The sequence below is a fragment of the Phalacrocorax carbo genome, chromosome 1 (genome assembly GCF_963921805.1).
Source record: "Phalacrocorax carbo chromosome 1, bPhaCar2.1, whole genome shotgun sequence".
Lineage (NCBI taxonomy): Eukaryota > Metazoa > Chordata > Aves > Suliformes > Phalacrocoracidae > Phalacrocorax > Phalacrocorax carbo.
Window position 1 is genome coordinate 38,376,947 of NC_087513.1, and position 23,235 is coordinate 38,400,181.

Below are 23,235 nucleotides of genomic sequence, written 5' to 3' on the forward strand. Positions count from 1 at the left end.
GTTCCTAGCTTCAGAGGCAACACTTAAAGCAAAGAGCCAACAGACTGGCATGTTTCTGATTATGCAAATACCTGTTTCAGAGGAAAGGCAATGCTTTGGCACTTGTGTTCCTTTTCTTATTAATTACTTGAAAATTATATGGGGAAACATTGGATTATTTGTCTGATACGCAGTAAAACCTTTCTTCAAGAGCTTAAAATAAAGTGCCACTGCCAGTACTCCTTTTGGTTGTTCCAGAATTGTTTGGTCTTTCCCTTTCCTTGGAATGGAGATAAAATTGTCCACTTTGGAGGTTCTTGTAGTTCATTTTCTGCAGTTTAGTCTGTGGAAACCTTCCTATTTACTTACAGAATCGCTCTGTACCAAAACATCGTCGCTGGCATGCCCCAGTGTTTGCTCAGCTCACCTCTGGGAAAGATTTGGTTTTGATAAGAACTATGGAAATGTTTTTCTTCTAACATGAGGTGGAAATCATATACAGCAGGAATATAGCACCTTTCAGTCTGAAAGGTCCCCAAGCACTTGACAAACTGATATCCAAACTAGCCAGCAGGAACACTAGCCACTTCTGACATGGACCTTCCTCGGGGGTAAAACGCAGCATTGTTCATGGCAAACGGCCACGCTGCGTGACAGTTTATGGCAGGAAGCAAGGATTAGTTATTCAAAGAAGTCTCTCATGTTCTCCTTCCCATCAAACTAGATTATACGCTGTAGTTAAACTTACAATTTGTGTCAGGTTTGTAGGAACTTTAATTGTGAGACCAAAGTAGTTTTTGTTTCCAAAAGTTTTTTTTGTTTTCATAGTTTTGGAAAAGGGTCTTTCCTTCAGATGCGGTAAAATACAGAAGAGAATAAATGGCACTTGTGCTTTGATAACATGTCAGGTGTTGATTTGTTAAGAAGAATTTTAACCACTATTTTCTTTTAAGATTTATGCTCAGTGATTTGGTGAAAGAAACATAAATGCAGGGGGTTACAGCTCATCAAAACTAAACCTCATCTTCTTTTGCATCCTTCAGGTTAGAAGGTATAAAGAAATGAATGCTTTAAAAGGAAACAAAACTCTGAAATAGACAGCTACAGAGTATAGTAAATGCACTTTAACAAGTATTCTCATAAGAGGGTTTCACCTTACATGTAACACTGGTATAAACGATTAAAGAGCAAGTTTACTCTTTTAACAAGTCTGAGTGATAATTTTGCCCTTTAGGAGTGTGAATTTTATTTTTCACAGCTTTCTTCTTGGTGAGGTATTTATTTCAAAGTAATTGCATTTAACTCACAGGGCAGTTTTTTTTGTAGAGATTCCTCCACTACTTCCTCAGCTCAAGTTCTCTTTTACAGGGATCCACTTTACACAGCATTAGGTTACAGTATATGTTACAGAGATTGACCAGCAAGTGATTTATTTAATGACACAGTTGAATTCTAAGGGCAAATCAAATACGCATACAGTTAACTGGAAGAAAAGCAATTCATGGAAATGTGGAAACACATTTACTGAATGTGTGCTAAAAGTCTTCATTCCCAGGGACTTTGTATGCAGCAAAAGTCCAGCTCTCACTAAAGCTGGTGGCAGAATCCTCATCACCCTCAGTGGGACAGGATTATTTACGTGACGAGGTGTATGGATGGGCAGAGCCTGTCTAGAGAAAATAACCTTCAATTTTCATCTTAAAGCCTGTAAGTATTTTAGTGTAGTGCATAAGTAGTAGTATTCACGGTGTCACGCAGTGAATTAATGGAAGCGTCTGTTAAGAGAACATGTATTTCCTTTAAGTTGAGCTCCAGGACCAACTGCTGGGCTTACATAAATATAGCTGTCACTTATAGGGCACCTCCCATGCTGTTTCCTTAAACCTGAAAAGGGAAGGTGTGTTTTGGACCAGTAGAAGGTTTGCTTACAGTGTAAGGATGCGTTTTTACCTGGAAAACTTCACATGAAGTAGAGAAGTTATCTCCCAATATGAACAAACACACATTCATGGTAATAGTCTGTCCAAATCCTTTTCATGCATGAGCATCGTGAGACTAAAAGAAGAAATTGTGGCTGCTGTAAACTGCTTTGTTCAGCGATGAAACAGTCTGTATTTTTCATTTAGTGTCTACAGGTAATTTCTGACAGCCTGTGAAAGACCAGATTTGATGATGTTGGGGGTTCTCGGGTTCCCAAGCTGCTCTGTGCCCCCATCCACAGCCTGCATGCCCCATTGCTCGATGGGGTTGGGCCCCCCCAGGCTGTACTGTGGGCACTGAGCAGCTGGGTGTTTGTGCGGGCATATTCCTCTGCACCCTTGGACACACTCTGGATCAAGGCTGGGGGCACCCTTTTGTGCAGACAAGGCATCCCCTGGCCACAACAGCTAGGAAATGTCAGAAAACCCAACATAAACACATTCCACCAGAAAACCCGTAGAGCGGGAGGGGGGCTTGGTGCCACCCAAGAGATATAATTATGAATAATGTTACAGGAAAGGAGTTCCTAGTTACTGAGGCTGTTAAATAATACTGATGTATAAAATATGTTGTGTTTCTTTTCCCTATACAGAAAGCAGAAGCCACTGGTGAAAAGCGACCCAGAGGCCGGCCCAGAAAATGGGTAGGTAATTCACTTCCAATCATTTGATTTATTTGCTGTGTTATAAAGCATGTGATAAAGTCCATTCTTTTAGAGAACAATTATTGCTGCTTCATTTGTGAAAAAGAGCATCCATCTTCTGTGTCTGTTTGTTCTGGTGGATTGACTAAAGGGTTAAGATAGCAGAGAAGTTAACCACAGCTTCCTACCTTTAGACTCTGGTAGTTTGCTCAAGACACTTTACTATTAAATGTTTGCTGGGAGTGAATATTTATGTGTCTCTTATCAGCATGAAAAGAGGCACAACTCTTCCTTCAAAAGAGAGTAACAATGAGATAACTTGTTCAGTAATTGAGTAACAAAGGTTAAGGGGGCACTATCAGACATCAGAAGAGGTGATAACATTCAGATGTAGTGTGCACAAGATAAAGTGTAAAAACCAAAATGTCTTTGTCCTACATTGCCTGGAAACACCGCATATTTTCCTTAAATCTAGGGGGAGAGCAAAAATGAACAGCACAATACTTGCACTTAGCACTTAGTTTTTCCATTCTGGGCCATCTTCATGCCTCGTAATTGTAGTGGCTGGTAATATATTTCATTAACATTTCCTCTTTCTCATGCCATTTAGTCTGTAGACATGCCTGTCAGACATACGTGTTTTGATTCTTTGGCCACGGAAAGCTTTCAGTCTCAGATACTTGAAATTCTGTGTTCTCACTGATGTTTACAGCCAATGAGAGTCTGCCTTGTGCACCTCTCCTCTGCATGTCTTTCAGTCATGCATAGGCTTTCAACAGTAAAGTGATGGGGGTGTCACTTGAGAAACATGATCAGCTCTTGGAAGATATGAAGGTGTGGCTGTGTAGTCCATCAAAAGTCAACATTTCTGATTTCCCTTTCCAATTCCCTTTCTTCTTCAAATCCATCCCTCCCCAACTCAATTTTGCTCCCTTATTTTACTCTGCCTTCTCTTTCCTCTCTGTAGTGATCATTTTTATCCCTCATTTTGTTCAGTTCCTTTGCAGCGATGTTAACACAGCTGTAAAAGTATACGCTTGCAAAAGCTCAAACAGCACCAGAAGGTACTTAAAACTACAGCTCACCTTCTCCGGAGTATCAGCAGCTAAGCATAGGAGAGGTGGCTTTAACAGTCATTAAGAACTAATTCTGTAGTGTTGTCCAGTGATAAAGCACCCCAGGGTATTTATTTGGAGAAAACAGACCATTACATACTAGATGGATTGTTTATGCCTAAGGTTTTTAAGTCAGGCAGATTTCAGGTGCGTGAAGAGGCTTGTTGGCATTAGGGAAAAAGGTGGCAGATTCAAACGTAGCCACGCTGGTGATCTTCTCAAAGGCAGCTTGCAGAAGGCCAAGGCAAGTGCAGTAAAACATGGATTGGTTACTGTCTGCTTCCTCCTGTCCAGCTTGGACCTTGCAGGTGTGGATGCTGAGTGCTGCTTGCTTGATCCTCACCTTAGGTGCAATCCCAGGGGAAGCAGCAGAAATAGCTGGTTTATGAGAGTAATTTATAACAGGCAGGACATCCCCAGTGAATTAGGAATGTGCGACAGTTGAATAAGGATGGTTGAAGGTTGATGTGAAAAGGGAAAATGTAGCAGTATGTACTGTTAAAAAGATTTTCTCTCCGAGCACTCAGTCAGAAACTAAGGTGAGTTTTCAGTGAAGAGGGCTAAATGTAACACTTGTGGCATCTTTTAGGCTAGAATGTTTTCCTTTTATTTTTGTATCTTTATGGGGGAGAAAGAACAGGCAGTATCAGTGGGGCATTAAGTTTAGTATGGGTTGTTTTGTCAGGTGAAGAACCTGATTTGCAGAAATGGGAATTGGTTATCTAGTAGGCGTATGCATTACTTTCTTGTGTGTCTGATACTTAGAACAGTTTAATTTTTCTTAAACTAAAGCATATTTTCAAACTTGGTATTACTTTGCTCTTGTGACTGTTTAAAGCACAGTCTTATTTGATTACTCTGATGATATGATTGCTTCTTGTGATTTTCAGAGATAATGCTCCTGTCCGCAGCTTGCACTGAGATATGCCTTTTTCCCCTCTCTTTCTTCTCTCTTTTCAGTTTACAGTAGGTTCATGGGTTCCTCCTCTGTGCGTGCTGACATGGAGAGTGATGTTCTATTTTTCTCCAGAAAGAAATGTCGTTAAATTATTATAAGCCATGATGGTGCCAACTATAAGCAAGCTTATAGTTTAAATTAAAGGAGGGCTCTGCCTAAAAGCAGATGGCACAGTATCATCCCTTCTGCTTTGACATCCAACATGTACTCAGAAAATGTCCCTTTTTATCACTCAAACTTCATTTAAGTCCTTAGTGATTATTTTCTTCTTTAATCCAATTTATTTATATATCAAGCTTTAATGATGATGGTTCTGTATCAGTGAAATTAAGGAGTATGTAGGTTTTTTTTTTTCCTTGGAGAGGGCAGGATTCTATATGGCAGGTATTTTCCTAAGTTTGTAACCCTTTTTTGTGCATCTAGAGGTTCTGTGTCATATGTTGTTCATCAAATTGTAAAGTATTATTTCTGCTGTTTCCTTCAATATGCACATGCAGAGTCATACGAGCTAACAGACCACTGTAGAATTCCGGTAGCTGGTCTTTCTGCTGGTTCAAATTAAGTATTTAATGTTTGTGACTCACAATGTATTTATTTATATATTATTTTTTAGAAGAGAAGCAAATCTTTTTGACTGTTATAAAACTGGCAAGGGGAAGGGAGAGCCCAAGTGGAGAGGGCAAGAAGCCCAGTTTTTCACAAGTGTATGAGACATCCGATGATCTTTTCAATGCAATAATGTGTACTTCACAAAGTTGTCATGGAAAAGACGACCCTTGTCAGTAGAACAGACAGTGAAGATTGACAGACTCTTCTGTAGATAAAATATTCAGCTACATAGAAAAGCTTTCTAAGTGTGGAGAGCTAATTGAATAAAAACCCTGACGATAACAAAGTCAAGCAGGTGGGAAATGAACATATTTGGAATCAGAAACGCAGTGCCTGCTGTTGTAAAACTCGTCTTCACTGTCGGTTGCTGCACATGAGTGAAGTGCACTGAAGGCTATGAGTCCTATTAACTGAGAGGGGGGGAAACCTCTTCATGAGCTTGGTACTCCTACGTTTTGAAGGTTTTAATGCAGGAACATGTTCTAAGCTCTTTGGATGCATCTACATTAGTGTGTTCGGTCAAATCAGGAGCGTGCTTTGGAAATGCATCTCCTTATTGTCCCCACATACTTGTATGCATTGTGGAGCAGTCACAGAGCTCATGGGCTAGATTCCTTTCAAATGAAATAAAACCAGAAGATGTGGTGTAGAATGGCAGTCTTGTAGGCATTCAACCCATAGGACTAGGCTGAAGTGAAATAAAAATCTCTTGAAAGGTGCATGGTGTGGACCTTAGGTCCTCAGCACCAGCCTTTTTTCTCCTGCTGGTCCGCACTGTTTATGTATTTTGTAGACATTGCCTTTGATGCTTGAAAAAGGCAGATGAAGCACCCTGTTTTTTATTAGTAGAATTATTTTATGTAGCATAGTCATAAAGTCAAATTCATAGCCATGGAGATTCACATTCCCAGAAGTCAGTGAAAAATTTGTCATTGGCTTCATCAGTGCCAGGTTTTTGCCACTGAGACCTGATACTGCCGCTTCTGGAATCAGCAACAGTTTTGCTGATGGCTTCACATAACCCTTTGTAAAGACCTCACGGTCAAAGCTTATTTATTTTATTTTATTTTATTTTATTTTATTTTATTTTATTTTATTTTATTTTATTTTATTTTATTTTATTTTATTTTATTTTATTTTATTTTATTTTATTTTATTTTATTTTATTTTATTTTATTTTATTTTATTTTTATTTTATTTTATTTTATTTTATTTTATTTTATTTTATTTTATTTTATTTGTGTATGTCTAGAATTTGCCTGAAAGGAGAGGACTGAAGGGTTATGAGTAGGGCAGGAGACTGAATAATCAATTATTCTGCTGTTTGTTCCAAACAACTGCATTGAAAACCCCATGAAATTTCAGACTTCTAGTATTTTCAGGCATCATGGAGAAACCTGAAACCCAGTTCTGAAGCTGATGCTTAAAAGGGTATATTTTTTCTTTTATTTCCATTTTTTTCATTATGTCTTTAGATAGAATTTTTTGGCATTGTCTGATTTCACCTCCACATTGTTCAGCCTGAACCACAGATGCACTGCATGGCATGGCAGGATTGCTCAAAAAACCCAAGGAACAGTCCAGAGCTTTTTACAGCTTTGAGCAGGACTTTGGTGGGGAGGAGAGACAGCTGATGCCATGCCATGAAACTGTTTTAAAGGATGGAAAGATGCAGTTCTGGAAGCCGCATGATTATAAAAGCAGAAGAGAATCAGTGGCTTTCCAAGTGCAGGGCACATGTGAAGCATCCGCTTGCATATCTCATCACTGACGCCCAAGTAACAGCTGTGACTTGTTCAGAAGACGTCACTCTCTTTCAAGAATTTTGTTTTCTGCTAGATAGTCTAGATAGTACATTTCAGGTTGGTAGAAGATAAAAGATAATCAGAAATGAACTTAATTTCCTTAAGCAGGAGCTTTATCTGATCCAGTCATGACTAGCTGGACATTATAGTACTTTTGAAGCTCAGCTTTTCCCCTCTTGAATGAGGGCAGAATTTCACTTTATACTGAAAGTCAGTTTAAGTGGTGCCAAACGACATTTAAAAAAATCATTGCAAAAATGTTTTTTTCTAGTAAGTTTTTCTTCAGATTATTTCCCACTGCAGTTTTGACATAGCTGAGATATCAAACCCTAAACATGGAATTTGTGAGATGTTTCTATGCCAGCAGTTCCAGAAGGCCTGTGTCAGGGCAAGGCCTCCTAAAGCTCATTGACTTGTAAGATTTTGAAAATGAGGCTCTCCATTTTGAAGAAATATATATCAAGAAAACCCCGTTGCCTCAGAAGATGCATCGATCTTTTGAGGCTCTTTCTTGCCCATAATGAGTCTTTGCAAACCATTATCTAAGTAGAAGTTTCTGTCTGGTAGTGCCATGCTCTGTGATGTGAAGCCATTTAAATAATTTTGGTTATTTCTTGTGCAGTCATTTTTATCACATAGGAAGTCATAGTCCAGGAGGTGCTTAAAGTCACGCAGGCTTCTTCACTAGGTGACTGAGAAAGGAAGATGTTCTGCGGTCATAGTCCGTCCTGCCCTCAAAAAGGCTTTGTTATAGGTATGGTGAATTCTCAGCTGGAGATAGCAATCTTTTGACACTGGGAAAGACAATCTAGGTGATAAAACAAGACACATATCTGACCTTTAGATAGCAAGAGCTGTGTGTGAAAGATCCTCCCGTTTGGTGCTGTGGTTGCTTACCAGCACATCTCTAAGCTGGGCTAGAGATACCATTGTTACGAGAACATATATTTGTTTGAATGAATTACTTCATGGTCCATTTGGAGCAAACTATGATTGAGGTGAAACTTAAATCACATGTATTGAATGATGAATGAAAAAGGAAGTTGCTGTTTATGTAATTGCAGAAGATAGCACAGATGAAAAATCAGTTTTTCATACTTGGAAGAATAATGTCATTTCAGGTACTTCACATCTGCAATATCTGTGGTGTTACTGCTTTGTGTGAAGGACATAATGAAAATTTGCACATGTTGCTGTTATTTTAATCTTCCAAACTACCTTACCTTCTTTGTGAAGGTCATAGTTATTATTTTGTGACAGAGTAATATAAACCACCTTCCTTCATGAACATGTTTTATATCTGTGTGGGCAAGAGTGTCACCTGGGAGGGTTCATCGTTTCAGTTGTCTAAAGAGCTTGAAGGAGCTTTTATAATAATGCAAAACATACTATTGACCTCTCTTCTTCAAAATTCCTAAACTTAACAAGTGGATGAAGGACATGAATTGAAAGCCTTAAAAAGCTTTCTGCCTATACATTTACTTTCCAGTTCAGATGTTCTGTACAAAAAATAATATCTTAAAACCTGAACATTGTGACAAAAGCAGTGATTGTTGATCTTTCTTCCTATGTCTAACAGATATTTAATGCACTTTTTTGCCAATTGTTATCCTTTTTTTCTATTCAACATTCTGGGAAAGGAAAAAACATCTTGCATGGTTTTTCCAAATGCATAAAAATTCACTAAAAATATGTTCTGTTTCATCTGTGTTCAGAGAGGTATGTGTCTTCATTTTTCTAGAAGCTTGTCTAAGCAAATAGTGTCCTTCCTTGGAATCTCAGAGTCCTGTTCCTTGTTGGTATAAGTAGATGTGGCACCATTTATTTCAAGTGCAGGTCTTCCTATAGACTCAACAGAAATTTAGCCATGATATTTCTTTTGTAAAATATATTTATATTACCAAAAGGATATTTCACTCATTCTCTAATTCACTTCCACTTCTGTTAAGGTGTATTAAAAGATATCCATTTCAGCTCAAAAATATTTTGACTTCAGCTGTCATTTCAGAGTCCTTAAAGGAAAATGTTTTATTCTGTTTGAGGTCCAAAGAGGAAATTGTAATGGGCAAAAAATGCAGAAAGTAAAAATATAGCATCTGTAGTGAAAGGTAAACTGAAATTCTGAGCTGTTTCCTTTTTATGATCTCAGATAACGGGCGTTCAAGAACTTTAAAAATTAGTTTTCCGTTTGGCTGTGTATTTTGATTTTATAAGCCTTATTGCCCATTTTACATATGAGGAAACCGAGCACTGAGGCTGGTCATGGCAGCATCAGGAGGCATTTTTGCACCTGCGGAGTTTGAATTCTTGGTTTTGTTGCTAGCGCAGTTATTAGCAGTTGTGGATCCAGCTACCTGACAGAGGAAATGTATCAGGTAGTGAAAAGTACAGGCACTCGTTCTTGCTCCTACAATTCCATTTTCACCATTGAAAATGTTATGAATGCAGAAAGAGAAGCTGGGCCTCACCTCCATTGAAAATGTACTCCGCAAGGTTAATTGCCTTGCCCAAGGAAATCTGTAGAAGAGCCAGGAATAGAACTCGGATTTCCTGGCAGCCTGCCCTGTGCCTTCAGCTCAAGGCCATCCTCCTCCAGTAAAGCTTGCTTGCTAACAGGTTGTATGAGGGAGGGACACGCGCTTTTCAATTCCTTATCTTAAACCAATATATGGTTTTTACCTGTTTCGTCAAACTCCGATGTGAGTATCTCAGTATCTCTAGTATATATCTAGCTGGTGGTCAATGAGGAGTAAGATCTTAAAAAAATCTTTGTATTCTTTGTATACAGGATAGAGTGGAGAGATTTCTGGCCAGAAGGGTTTTGACCCAAACCAAATATAAGCCTGAAAGATATTTGATGTGTATCTATGGTATTTTCTCATCTTTGTACCTTAATTACATATCGAAGTCCAATACTGATCAGTAAACGAAAAACGTAGTCACAAGGCCAAGGTGCCTGGTCCCTCGAATATTTTGAATCACAGAATGACAGGTTGGAAGGGACCTCGGGGATCCTTTTGTCCAAAATGCAGTTACTCCTCTTCTCAGGACTAGATGATCTGAGCCATAGCTGCAGGACAGGGCCATTCAGGCCACCTCACCCAGAGATGGTACTTCCATTCCCTGTCTTCTTGAAAGGTAGTAGTGCAGAGGGAATGAAAACCCATGTGTTAAAGTCTGATCCAGGACAGAAGATTCGGAGTCAAGACTTCCAGGTTTTCTTATAATTTCTGACTAGCTGTGCAGCTTATTTGATGCAATTTAGTTTAATTCTGCTTTATACTGCAAGCCCCAGTAATGCAGTAGCCTTACAAGAAAATGTAACGTATTTTCATGGCCAGTGATAGAAAAGGGCCATCTTATAAATGGCAGTCAGTCCCAGTGTGGGTGAATTTACTCCTCGCAATTAAGAGTTACAATAATAATTAAAGAGGAGTAATACTTCTGGCTTCGTTCTGCATTCTTTAAAGACCCAAACAGGTGATATGGATGCCGAAGGAATGCAGAGTTGATCCTCTCCTGGAAGGGTCGGGGGGAGGCTAGTACTGTGATAATTAATATTTGGAGAGTGCTTTCAGGTGTTTGAATGGAAGTCATTACATGCTTTAAGTGCAAGTATTGTTATTTCCTCTTCCGTAATCCTGGGACTAAGCCTCACTTCAAATCACAGTTCAGTATTACATTTTAGGTACGAGGCTAGATTCTCAACAAGAAAGTGGGCTTCTTTCAGTAAATAGCTGTAAAATATCCTCACCAGGAGGTGGCTTCTAATTCTGTAGCACACAACTCCGAGCAAGGAAAAAAATATTTTTTGTATCAACAGTTATGTACTTTATAAGTGATTTAGTTAGCATGGCGCATTCTTGCTCTGCTGTCTTGAATTTATTTTGTGCTAGGTGCCAATTTAAAATACCAAGGGAGCATAGTTTACTATGGCATTTACAAATGCACCTGTTTTTCTATCCCAAGACCTATCTGAGATATTCATCAGACTGCAAATGAAAAAAACAAAATAAAAATAGAGGGACAGGAATGTGAAATTTGAAAATTGTGACTTCACAGGCTGTACAGTTTAAATAGTCAGATTGGGATACACAGTTTAGTGGTTTAAAGATGCAGTAGTGACACTGCTGCTAAAAACCAGATCATTTCAGGTCCCAGAGAATCCAGATATTTTTAGTCTTCGGGGGAACCGTGAAGTGGGAAACACTGAGGCCTGGGAAGATGAGAGACTGAATGAGAAAGCCGTATGTTGAAGAACATGTAATCATGGTGTGGAGGCTGATAATGCTCATAGCGCACTGTTTTGCAATCTTTTGTTACTCCCTGTCCAGAATGATTCTGGTTGCATAGAAAATGCTTATCAGCCTTGCTGTTACTGGAGGCTGTTGATGGGGTATGATTTCCTTCTTTGCAGTACAGGGAGGCTTCTTCTCTGTTGTTTTGACGTTGTAGTGATTTCTTTCAGGGATGGAAATCTTTCTGCTGTGCAAGGGCAGCCGCTGGCCACCCTGAGCTGACAGGCAGAAGGCGATGGGTTTGTTTCCTGAACACAGGCATCTCTGGGTTTCATGCCTTTTCTTCTGTGGCCTGACATTGTGGGAAATCCATTCCATCCAAGCTACACACTGCCTCACTAAGTTTTTAGGAGCTTGGCCTGGAAGGGGACAGATGATATAATCTACCTGACAAAACCCATTCTTATTTAGTCTTTATACAGTCAGTGCTGTGAAATAGGTGCCTTAGAAGGGCTGCAGAGAGGGATCCATTCACCCAGCTTATGACCTTCCCGCTCTCCATAAGGTGACCCACTGAGCTTACATTGAATTAATGCATCTACCCCTCCACTTTGTGTATGGGGAACCAGAAGTATGGTGCTTCCCCTCATGCCACTCAGGACCAATTTGCTTAGCCATCTCAGAAGGACGGACACTTCGTGGAGGACAACTGTGAGTCCATCTTTAGTTGAATAGCCTAATAACTGAAGCACTCAGAGACCCCCGGTACTGCTCAGCCAGGGCTGAACCTGTGTGCCAAGAGAAATGATGTGCCATAAGCTGGTCTGGGTGACAACTCTTTAGACCCAGGGCTGCTTTTCAGCGATGCATTTAAAAGTCGTGGGGCCACATGGGAGAAGAAGAAAACAAAGGGAAGCCTGGACTGGTGTTTTAGGCATCCATGTAAAGATCTGAGGTGACATCCCTAGGGCTCATTTTGTCTGATCTAAAATGCAGACATTGGAGATCATAGCCTGGAACCCATTTCTGTCTCAATTTGGGAATGGGCCTTAACTAATACTCAAAAGATACCCTTTCTTCCTTGTTTTTCTTCTGGAGCCTTTTCTCTGCATGGCATTTCAGCTTCAAGAGAAGAGCTGGAGAATGCTTCTCATCCAGGAAAGCTTAGGAGATGGTGATTAGGATGCTTGTATAGGAGGTGTGGGTTTAAATCTTCATCATGTTTACTAATGGGCAGACCCGCTGTGAGCACTCTCACTTTAAGACGTTAATGTACAAGTTGGGCATGACCACTGTGAATGGACTTGTACTCTGTCCTGACCTTACATAGCTCTGAAGGTTTCTCTAGGGGGTGGAGCTGGATTTTGGGTGGCTGTCAGCTGAAACTTGAAATGCAGTGAAGAGTTAATTAGAAGGTAAGGCTTGCTACCGTAGACTAATGATTTTGAGCTAATAAAACTTCAGTCTGCAGAAGGCTTTAAGGTTATGCAACTGAGTTGCAGAGAACGGATGGATTGAATCCCACCCTAGACAAATCTCCACACAAGTAAGACACATTTGTGTGTTTTATGGAGTGGCTGTAATCTGTTTGCACGTGATTTTAATTCTTTTGCTTATCAGTTCAAATAGTATTGCCTGCTTTTATTGCAGTATTGTAGAGTTTCATAGTTTTTTTGGCTGTTCAGTGTCTAAATCTGTGTGTCTTTATTCTGCTATTTTCAGTCTGTCAATCCTGAGAACTGTTGAACTACAGAACTGCAGGGTCAGACTTTGGTGTTATTTATGATGATTTAAATAATAGTACTGATAAATTACACTTGAAGTAATGTATTACTTTTGTATCGGTATCAGAATCAATGAGAGCAGAGTCTGGGCCGCAGAGGTTGGTTTGCTTTGATTAACAGTAGTGGCAGTCTCTGTTTTGGAGCCTTTAAGATTATCAGTGAATTGTCAAGGTTTAGGATTTATACATCCTATATGTTTGGAGTAACTGCTGGGAGCTTAAAAAACAGTCAGACTGGTAGTTCCTGTATACAGCAGAAATTATGACTTTACCCAATGTATTATCCTAATCCATTTTGACTGTTATATCAATTATCTTACTAGACAGCAATTGGGGCCTTTTACAAGACATAATACAAACACATATGTGAGCTTCACTATTACGATCTTATCAAAGTTGCATTGTGTTAACATGTTCTTGGGGTTTCCTTAGTATTCACACAGAACCCATTCATGCTCTGGCTGCTCCTCCTGCATTGTTTCCTGTTAATGATGCTAAACGCCTTGAGAAATCTGTCTGGGGGCTTTGCTTCCACAGACAACTGTCTGTTTGGGTCCTGAAAAAACAACTCGCACAACACATTGACAAAGTACATGCAGTACTGGGATCACAGTGTTAAAAATGTAGAGGAGACAAGGCTATCTCTGCCATGGCATGCACTCTTGCATTCATTGACATTCATTACCATTCATCAACTATTTGGAGGAGGCAGAGGCGTATGCAATTTTTAAGATGCTTCTTTGCAAACTTCCTATTCAAGTTGGGGGTGACCATTCAAGCATGCAACAATTATTTTATCAAGTTTTATATGTAAGACTGATTGAGATAGGTAAACAGACAAATGGACTGTCAGTGACATGTGGTGCCTCTGGTCAAATAGATTGAATATGCAGCCAGGAGATGCATGATAAAATCTTAGGCTGTTGAAGTCAGTGGTCAAACTTCTAATAAAATCAGTCGCCTGGATTTCAACCGTTCCTTATCTCTGCTAACATAATGTATAACTGGATCTGCTGGTTGACTGTAAGCTGTATAAGTTGTGCAAATAGCCATGTTTGCACAAAACTTAGGTCATTTGAGGAAGATGATGTATACGTGTTCAAATTAGGCACCAGGTGAACAGAAACGTTATGTGACTCTCACATAGCAAGAATGGCACTTGAATCGTTTTGTGAATATGATAAATTTGTTATTTATGTCAATAAGTTTTGAGCAGTCACTCCGTGAGTAACAGGTGGGCTAGACTTGTTCAGAGATACTGAGAGAAGATTTTTATTGATGCTTTTTTAATTATAAAGCAACTTGTATGTCATATAAACAGTATTGCTTCTTAAAAATATAAGTTTTCCCTTGTTTAATAATTTCAGTGGATTATTTGAAAACTGGAATATGGACACCTCTGTACTTTAACCATCAGCAAATTTTTCAAAGATATACAAAGACATGGTTTTAAAAACGCCTGAATGATCTTGCTTTTTCATTAAGGATGTGCTCAGCTTTGGCCATAGGTAGATACATGCAGAGGGTACAGTATTCACTGAAACAAACTATTTTTAAGGCAAGTCTGAGTAAAATAGTGGCTCCATTGAAGTGAATTCAATAGCAAGACCCCAACTGACTTGGTTGGAATTAGGTTTTTCTCTCCAAATGCTTGTAAATGCTGATATATAAATTGGAAACCCTTTTCTCAGTTATGCTAACAAAAAGCCACTGATTATGGTTTTGAGTAAGGGAAAGAATTTGCCCTTTAATCTGCAGCAAATCTTGAGGGAGAAGGTTTTGTGCATCATACTTTTTGTTTAAACTAGATCAAAATTCCTTAGGTAAAGGCAATGGCCATTGCACAGAGAGCAACAAAGAGAAATTATGTTATAGTTGAAGTTCACACATGCACACAAAAACGTTTCAAAATTATATACTTAATAATAATTTTGCTCCAAGCAGAAGCTACTTCATCTCTTTCATTGCTCATTTCAGGAAGTAGAAGGTGTCAGAGCCTCTGCAGGCAAACCAGATGCCATTGGTTTCCAAGAAAGAGATTATTAATCCTATCCTTCCAAATCACCACTAAGAAAGCTATTTAAGGGAGAGGTTTGAGCCATCATGATCTTTTTGCATAATTATAAATCATTGTAGTTTGCTTTGCATGATTAAAATTTCAAATAGTTCATTAAATAATGTCCCAGAGCGAGCTTTGTACATTGCAAAGCTCTGTACACTCTTCTTTACACTCCCAAAAGCCATTATTTTGAGTGTCTAATAACTGGGAGGCAGAACTCTACTGATTTATTTAGCTTCCTCATTTTTTGTTGGCTTCTTAGTTTTCATAAAAGTTTTTAGCGGCCCTATAATAAAAAGCCAGGGGAGGAATTCTGTCCTTCCTTTGCACTTTTGCAGAGCGAGCATTCCAGACACTTTGTGCAAGTATAGAGGCGGGGTCAACTGTAGCTGCATCCATTCTCAGTTTATTTGTCTTCTCCAGGTCAACATTTGAATACTTAGCTTGCACACTCTCCTCATTCAAGGCCACATAAATGTCATGGATAGAAGCTTTGAAAAAGTTCTCATTTTGAGTAATTTGAGCATGATAAGGCAGCTGAAGACTTGAAAAGGGCATTTATTTAATTAAAAAATGTCTGACTGGATTTATTTGGAAGCTATCCAATGAAATAAACATCTGGTCCAAGAGTAAATATGAGACATTTCAGGTAACCTTTGAGCAGGTCTTACAACAAGGAGTAGAAGATGGGCAAAAAGAATGAACATAGAGCCCGAGTCTCTGTAACACTTGGAGCAATGGGGAATTGTCACTCCTGGGTTCTTGGGTTGAATCTGACCTCACTGGCAGCCAGCTCTATTGTGTCCCATGTGCTGATATTAGAGTTTTCAGTATAGGGTGAGAGAGTGCCTAAGCTATCCATCTCTTACTTTACATGGCTGTGTTGGGTCAGTCGTAGCCCCTCTGCCTCTTGCAGTCCAGTAAATGGGGAGGAAAAATAATTTTTTATCTTTCAGAAACAAAAGTGATGTGGAAAGCTCTTTTCTTTTTACAGCAGTTCTGCTCTGTATCTCAAGGCTCCGGGTACTTGTCTTATGTACCTGGGCTGGCTATAGAATGATACAGTTCAGGAGGGTGCATCCTGTCTTTCCTTCTTCCAGTTTTCCCCAACACATTCCTTTTTGGGATCCTATTGATCAGCCAGATACCTGGGGATTTTCTAGTAACTAGTTCATTATAGTTATCTTGCTCTGTTGTGGAGGGAAGAGCCAGACCCCAGAGCCAAAAGCCCTGTCAGCTTGAGGATGAGGGCAGAATCATGGGACGTTTGAAGGCAGTTCCAAATCACTTCATTCCCTTCATATCCTGTCTTAAGCTGTGCGTTTGATTTTGCACTTCCAGAGAGTGCAGCAAAGAATTGGACCCACAGCATATGATTTAAACTGCTGTTGACATCAAGCTTGGCCCACGCAGCACTATCACCAAGGCTGAGTTTGGGTGGCAACACATCAGCACCGTGAATGACTTATGAACGAAACAGAAATTTTTAAGGGGCTGCAGTGAAAAGTAGAGAATATTATTTATGCAGATGGAAATGTCTGTGCCCAGTGAGGTGCAGTGTTGTCTTTGCTAATCTCAGGTATATTTGTATTTGAGTGTGGATTTTCTCCTTTGCACAGAGGTTCTCCTTCTAGTCGGTCTGTCAATGAAGTCATAACCCCACGATTGACATCATAGTCTGTAATCATGGAAACTATTGCAGTCCCAGAAATTCAGTTTTATAGCAGTCTCTGAACGATGGGAAAATGAGCTGTAAGAGAGGAAGTTGCTGTTTAAACTCAAATATCTTTGGTAATTATCAGAAATAGAGAAAGTATTAAGACATGGTTCTGTAGGGCCAAATTGATTCTTGGTGTAGTACTGCTGAAGGCACTTGAGTTACCCCAGGGAGGAACTTACCCCCTGTGTCTGGAATGACTTGATGGCAAACATGTGAAGAGGAAGTGAATTTATGCTCCAGTTTAATATATTGGAAAGTTTTCCCTCGTCTGAAAGTCTTTCTTTATCTCTGAATTTCCTGGCTTTTGTGGATTTATATTAGATCCTTAATGTTATTTCAATGTATTTTTTCTGGTGTTTGATGTCTTTTGAGTTGTTTTTATTGGGGATATAATATATATATATATTTAATGAAAGTAAAAGCAATCTTCCATTGAGGAGGTCACAAAGCTTTCATGAACACTGTGTAGCTACCAAGTGCAAGGCGTCTCCTTATTCCAGATCTGTGGTTGTTGCTTGTGTAGCTAAAGCATGCATTTCAATGAGAAGATGCAAACGTCTCTTAAAGAACATTTTAGCTCTTATTTTCCTAAGTTAAATATTATTGTAATTTATAATTCTTTACAAAAGAATTGCGTCTCCAACTCTATATGTAGAGCGCTTGTAACCTCTTAAAATTAATGATTCCCTGGTGTAAATAGAACATCGATACATTATGATTGCTGAAACCTTGAAAAAGAATTATTTTTAAGACACTTAAAAAGATGGGATAAGCAATTACATGCTGTACCTATGTGCAAGTTCCTCACCTTTATTCTTTATCAGGATTCCCTATTCTAAGCCTGCTGGAAGGCACAAATTATGTACAAAGTCAGGCCATGGAGATGGAGGCTTTTGAGGATGCAAGTGAATGGAGAATATAATTTGCGCACTAGCCAAATTCCTAGCGGAAACAGAACTAGGTTCTCCCGCACTTGCACAGGTCTACTGAGTCCATGGCATTTCCCCAGTTGTGTAATGGTGTAAGGGGACAAGGGGCAATGACCACAAGTTTCAGCAAGGGAAATTCTCATGGAGCAAAGAAAAAAATCCACAGTGGAAGGGGGTGGGCATGGGACACGCTCTGCAGAGAGGTTGAGGAATCTCCTTCCTTGAAGATTTCCAAATGTCAACCAGAGAAAGCTAAGACCAACCTGATCTAACTTTTGATTTAGAAGCTACCCAGCCTTGATCAGGAGGTTGGACAAAAGCTCTAGGCACCTTCCAATCCGAAATTGCAATATTTTTATGCTATGCCTGTCAATGTACTTGAGCCTGTTGTATCTTAAATCTTTTAATGACTGAGAATGTCACCAGGGTAGATAAGTTGATAATAAGGCCCAGTTTTTGCACAAATTCTTAGCTGATCTGTTTGGGATGCGTCAGGCTTAAGGCTTTTCCATTAGCTTTTTGTGGAAGTATTTAGGAAGATATTAGACTTGGTCAACATAAACCCCTTCTGGTGCATAAAAGGAGAGTAGCTGCACGCTGGGTTCCTCCCCATCAAGCACAAGCCTGTCATAAGCCTGTCAGCTTTGCTCTGTTTTACCTGGGAGGGAAAGGAGGAAAATGATTTGAGAATGGCCAGAGCATGCTAGGGCAGCTCTTTTTGCCAAGCAGCTGGGTAGAGTAATTTGTCGTGGAGCTGACTGGCTTTCCTCATGTTCTTTCCGATTTACAGTAGTGAAATGACAGGTATTTAAGTCTTGACTACTTACAGGTTTTCTTTTGTGGTGGATCAAGCCTGGAATGAATAGTAGAGTTGCTCCAGCTTTACTTTAACTGTCTATCATGCTCAGCAGTAATTGAAGAGGGGGGTACAGAGAGCCCTGGTTCTGGAAAATCTTGGTGAGAGCCAGATGGCATCCCAGCACTGCGTGCACTCTTTGCTTCTAAGAGGAAGAGATTCTCCCCCATTATTAAGTGGATTTTTCACCCCTGTGTTGAGAATGTGCTGCTCTTTATCTTAAATGATGAAACAAAGGTGAAAGACAATTTAATCTGTGTTTCTGTTGTGTCAGCTAGAAGAGCAGAGCTGGGGGACCAAATCTATCCCAGTGCACTATGGTTGTTCTACGAGCAGTAAGGCAGGGCGTATGCCAGAGAGCTGTGCTGCTGGCAGCACTACCAAAGGGCCGAGAGGGGAAAGACCTGGGGGCAGCACATGGATGGAATGGGAAAGTGGGAGAAACAGACAGCAAGGATCTGTGCCTGCAACAGGACCAGCCATAAAGATACTAGATAATTTATACTACTCTTGTTCCTCTATTGCACTTGCTGTTGAGGTATCTGATGTACATACAATGACAGGCTACACTTCTTTGTCTGTTATGCAAGGGAGGGCAAGCTAGTCATTGCTTCAGGAGAGAGTGAACTGGCATGGTTAGACACCAAGTTGCAGTGATTCAGGAGCCATCTGGGATGCAATCAAGACACGGTTGGCTCCGGGATCTCTGTTGGCCACAAGACTCTAGGCCTGTAGAGTACGAGTGCTCCCACACGCATGGACTGCACGTCCAATACTGGCCATGTGGAGCCACAGGCTCTCTCCTCTGCTCTGACCTCGCCTGCTACAACTGATGGACAGATTTGCCACCCAGCTGCTTCTGATGGCTGCTGCAGTCAGAGAGAAGAGAGGCTGCAGTGGTCAGTGAGCTGCTGGGAAGGGTCCTCGCTCACAGACCCCTTAGGCAAAAGCTTCAGCAGCAGGCCAGTGCTTGTGCTGCCACCCTGACACTGCAGCTGGCCAGATTTGTCCATGTCCTGTGACTCACTGCACCCATGTCACCTGCCAAAATGAGAGAGTGTCCAAGTCTGAGCATTAGGCATGTCTCATGGTGAAGATGTACGAGCAGCGGTGGCTCTGTGCATCTTCACCATGGCATTGTTTTCCAGGAAAAAAGAAGTATCCACATATTAGCCACAGAATAGTTGCTTTTTTCTCTGTTGAGAGGGAAAGAGAAGCACAAGATTCACAGTAGTTTGAATGTGTTCTAGAAGTACCTATCAAGATGGAATAAATATGTTCACGGCCAGTAGACTTTTCTGAACATTGCCTCTGGACCAGAAGTTGTGAAGGAAATTCTTCTATCCCTGGTCTGTGATGGCACTGTGTGAACATATGTCATAGGTCAGGTTTGTGGGAAAGTTTTTTGGTTTTTTTTTTTTTAATTTCTATGAATAGTTGCAGGAAAACAGCTTCTTTTTTTTAAGACTTCATCTGCTCAACCTGTTTATTCCCTATTTACAGTTTTATTGATTTTTTTTTTGTGACATCATAAGGATTTCCACAGCAACCTATTACGAGGTTACAAACAAAGGATTATGACTTCAGGTACAGAATGAACAGACAAACTCTCAAGAAACAGGCTTTCAGGCAAATGACCTTATTAATAAAGAATGAGAGGGGAGGGGAAAAATCCCCAAACACCTGATGTGCAGTATGAATGGATGTGATTCAAGCTGAACAGTTGTTAGGATTTCCTGTGAGGTTATAGCATTATTTGAAGGCAACAGAAATACATGAATCAGCAACAAATTATTTTTTCACATCTCTTTTATAAAAGCTGCAGTTGCTATTTAAAGCTACTGTGTTTGTCAGAAAGAAGTTACCTCTTGACTTGTGTGTTGTTTCAAAACAACACAAACCCCCAAGGTATAACTGTTATTGAAAAAGACACTGTTGATTCCTCAAGGAATTTGTTGTGAGGGCATCCATGTGTAGCTGACAGCCGTGATGAGTTTCGTGCAAAAGCTTCCTCAAATTGTCAGCAGCAGATATTTCTGATTAATGTTTTTGCATTCACTGTTGGAGTGACACGGTGAAGGATTCTGCCAGTAATAATCTTACCTTTGATGCCAGAAGTTCCTAAATCTTTTTGATGGTGTTTCCTACTTCCAACTTCACTTTTGGGTTTATGGCTCTTCTTTCACTTCTGCTGCTTATTGGGGCTCATAAACCCCACTTGAAGGAGTCATGACAGGCCTCAAGGTTCAGGAATGTCTGCCTTATATCCTCACCAAGTGGATAGATTTTTAATTCCTCCCTAATACATTGGAGTAATTAATTTATACAAGACAGGAGATGCAGGACTGAGTCCATGGAAAACATAATTTGGGAGTGCAGCACACTCTGTGGAAAGGGACCTGGGGGTGCTGGTGGACAGGAAGCTCAACATGAGCGAACAGTGTGCTGCTGCAGCCAAGAAAGCCAACAGGATGCTGGGTTGCATCAAAAAGGGCATCACCAGCGGAGATAAAGAAGTCATTATCCCACTCTACTCAGCACTTGTCAGGCCACACCTGGAGTATTGTGTACAGTTCTCGTCCCTGCTATACAAAAAGGATGTGGACAGGCTGGAAGGGGTCCAGAGAAGGGCCAACAAGATGATTAAAGGACTGGCAGCCTGCCATACGAGGATAGGCTGGGAGAACTGGGTTTGTTCAGCCTTGAGAAAAGGAGGCTCAGAGGGGATCTCATCACCATGTACCAGTACTTAAGGGGTAGCCACAAAGAAGATGGGGACTCCCTTTTTACATGGAGTCACATGGAGAGGACAAGGGGGAATGGACACAAGTTGCTCTTGGGGAGATTCTGATTGGACATGAGAGGGAAATTTTTCACAATGAGGACAGTCAACCATTGGAATAATCTCCCCAGGGAAGTGGTTGACAGCCACATTGGACATTTTCAAGAGTCAGCTGGACAGGGTGCTGGGCCATCTTGTCTAGACTGCGCTCTTCCTAGAAAGGTTGGACTAGATGATCCCTGAGGTCCCTTCCAACCTGTGATTCCGTGATTCTGTGATAAGTAGATTCTGTGGCCATCTTTTTGTGTTTGTATCCCTGTAGTCCTTGTTTTTATTTCTTGAGCAAGTTGCTGGGAATGCTTACAAATCACAGCAGCTCTGGGAGCTTGTTTCTTATGCTTCTTTCTGGCTGCTAACAGAGATGGAATTCTGTCCATGCCTTCCATGCCTGTGCTCTGGCCTTGGTTTGAGGCTCTGTGCAGAGTTCACGGCCCTAGTTCTCTACAGATGGGTAACTGCCACCCTGTAACCACTTCATCTCCCTGTGGCAGTCATCTTCTCCCCCTATCCCATCCCTGGGCATCTTTACCAAAAAGCACCTGGAAAGGGATGAAATGTTTATGGAAACTTAATTAAATGGGCAGCATATCCTGTGTGGAGCTTTCATCTCTCCATGCTTTTTCTTCAGCTTCTTCCTGTATCAGACCTCCAGACAGGGTTCATAGTTATGAGCATGTCAATTAATAAAGTTGATGAGTTACGAGGGGTCTCACCTTTTATAATTGTGTTTGTGTTCTTCAGGCATCTTTGTCTTACTCTCATTTCCCGCTTCTGATAATGACAGGAGGGGTTTCTGTGTGGGCCAGTCTGGGCCATCGTTCTAACCCTAAATGCGTTCCGAATTTCCTTTCCCCTTTAGTTTCCCACGGGCGCTATTTCTTAGTTTCTCAGAAATATTTCCCCTAGGGTTTGTCTTATTTTTTTCTAGCATTTCAAAGTTTGGACAGGGACTCTCCGCTTCCTGGAGTTTTAATAATTACATCCTCTGTGCCCAGCCATGGCCTGTTAATGGAGTCATATGCACCGGGTTTCATACAGCAATTTTCTTTTTGTGGGTCCCGTGACAACAGAAAGACTTTTCACAACTGGTGTGGGACTAAGAACAACAAATGCATAGGGCTTTTCCCGGGCAGTGGGACTGGCTGGGAGGGGTTGCTGACTTCTGGTGGTTTATCCATCCTGAGGAAATGGCTGGTGTGAGTTTGCTCTTCGTTTTGATGATCTGAGAGGAAAAGAGGTAGAGCAGTCCATCTGGGGAGTGGGACGTCTTGTGCAGGCTGTTTTAATCAGATTTCTTGTGTAACCTTTACAATTGTCTGTCAAGATGGTACCTTTTCCCTTTTGAACATCAGGCATTTTTAGTAACTCTGGCCCTAGTACAGTTTCTTCAGGTGCTTGAGAATTAAGGTTGTATAAAGGCAAATGTACTGGGCAGAAGTTGTTTTTAGGGTTGTTGCAGTGATACTGACACCTTTGTGATGTCAGTGGATGTGGACTATTTTCCGGCTCTGGGGGCAATATACAGCTAACTAGGATAGATGTATAATTGAGGTGAATAACCGCTTTTCCTCATTGACTAATCGAGTCAAGGTGAGAGGTGATGAGCCATTCCTTGAGCTGCCTATATGGTCTGAATATAAAGCCATGCCATTAAAAAATGGGAGGACTAGTTTTAAGGTTCTCATTTGATTCTTCTTCCCCCTGTTGCCTATCACCGTT

General features: G+C 40.6%; 1 protein-coding gene across 3 annotated transcripts in view; it reads left to right on the top strand.

Moving 5' to 3' along the window:
* The window catches only part of HMGA2 (high mobility group AT-hook 2), a 170,800-nt gene that overhangs the window by 56,047 nt on the left and 91,518 nt on the right, over positions 1-23,235 (top strand). For 2 of the 3 annotated variants that reach the window (XM_064448855.1, XM_064448845.1), the window contains one exon: positions 2,552-2,602. In XM_064448855.1, coding sequence (XP_064304925.1) covers positions 2,552-2,602 — 51 coding nt within the window. Of the gene's footprint in view, positions 1-2,551; positions 2,603-4,677; positions 4,774-23,235 lie in introns of those variants that run through there. The other variant, XM_064448865.1, reaches the window with a different exon arrangement.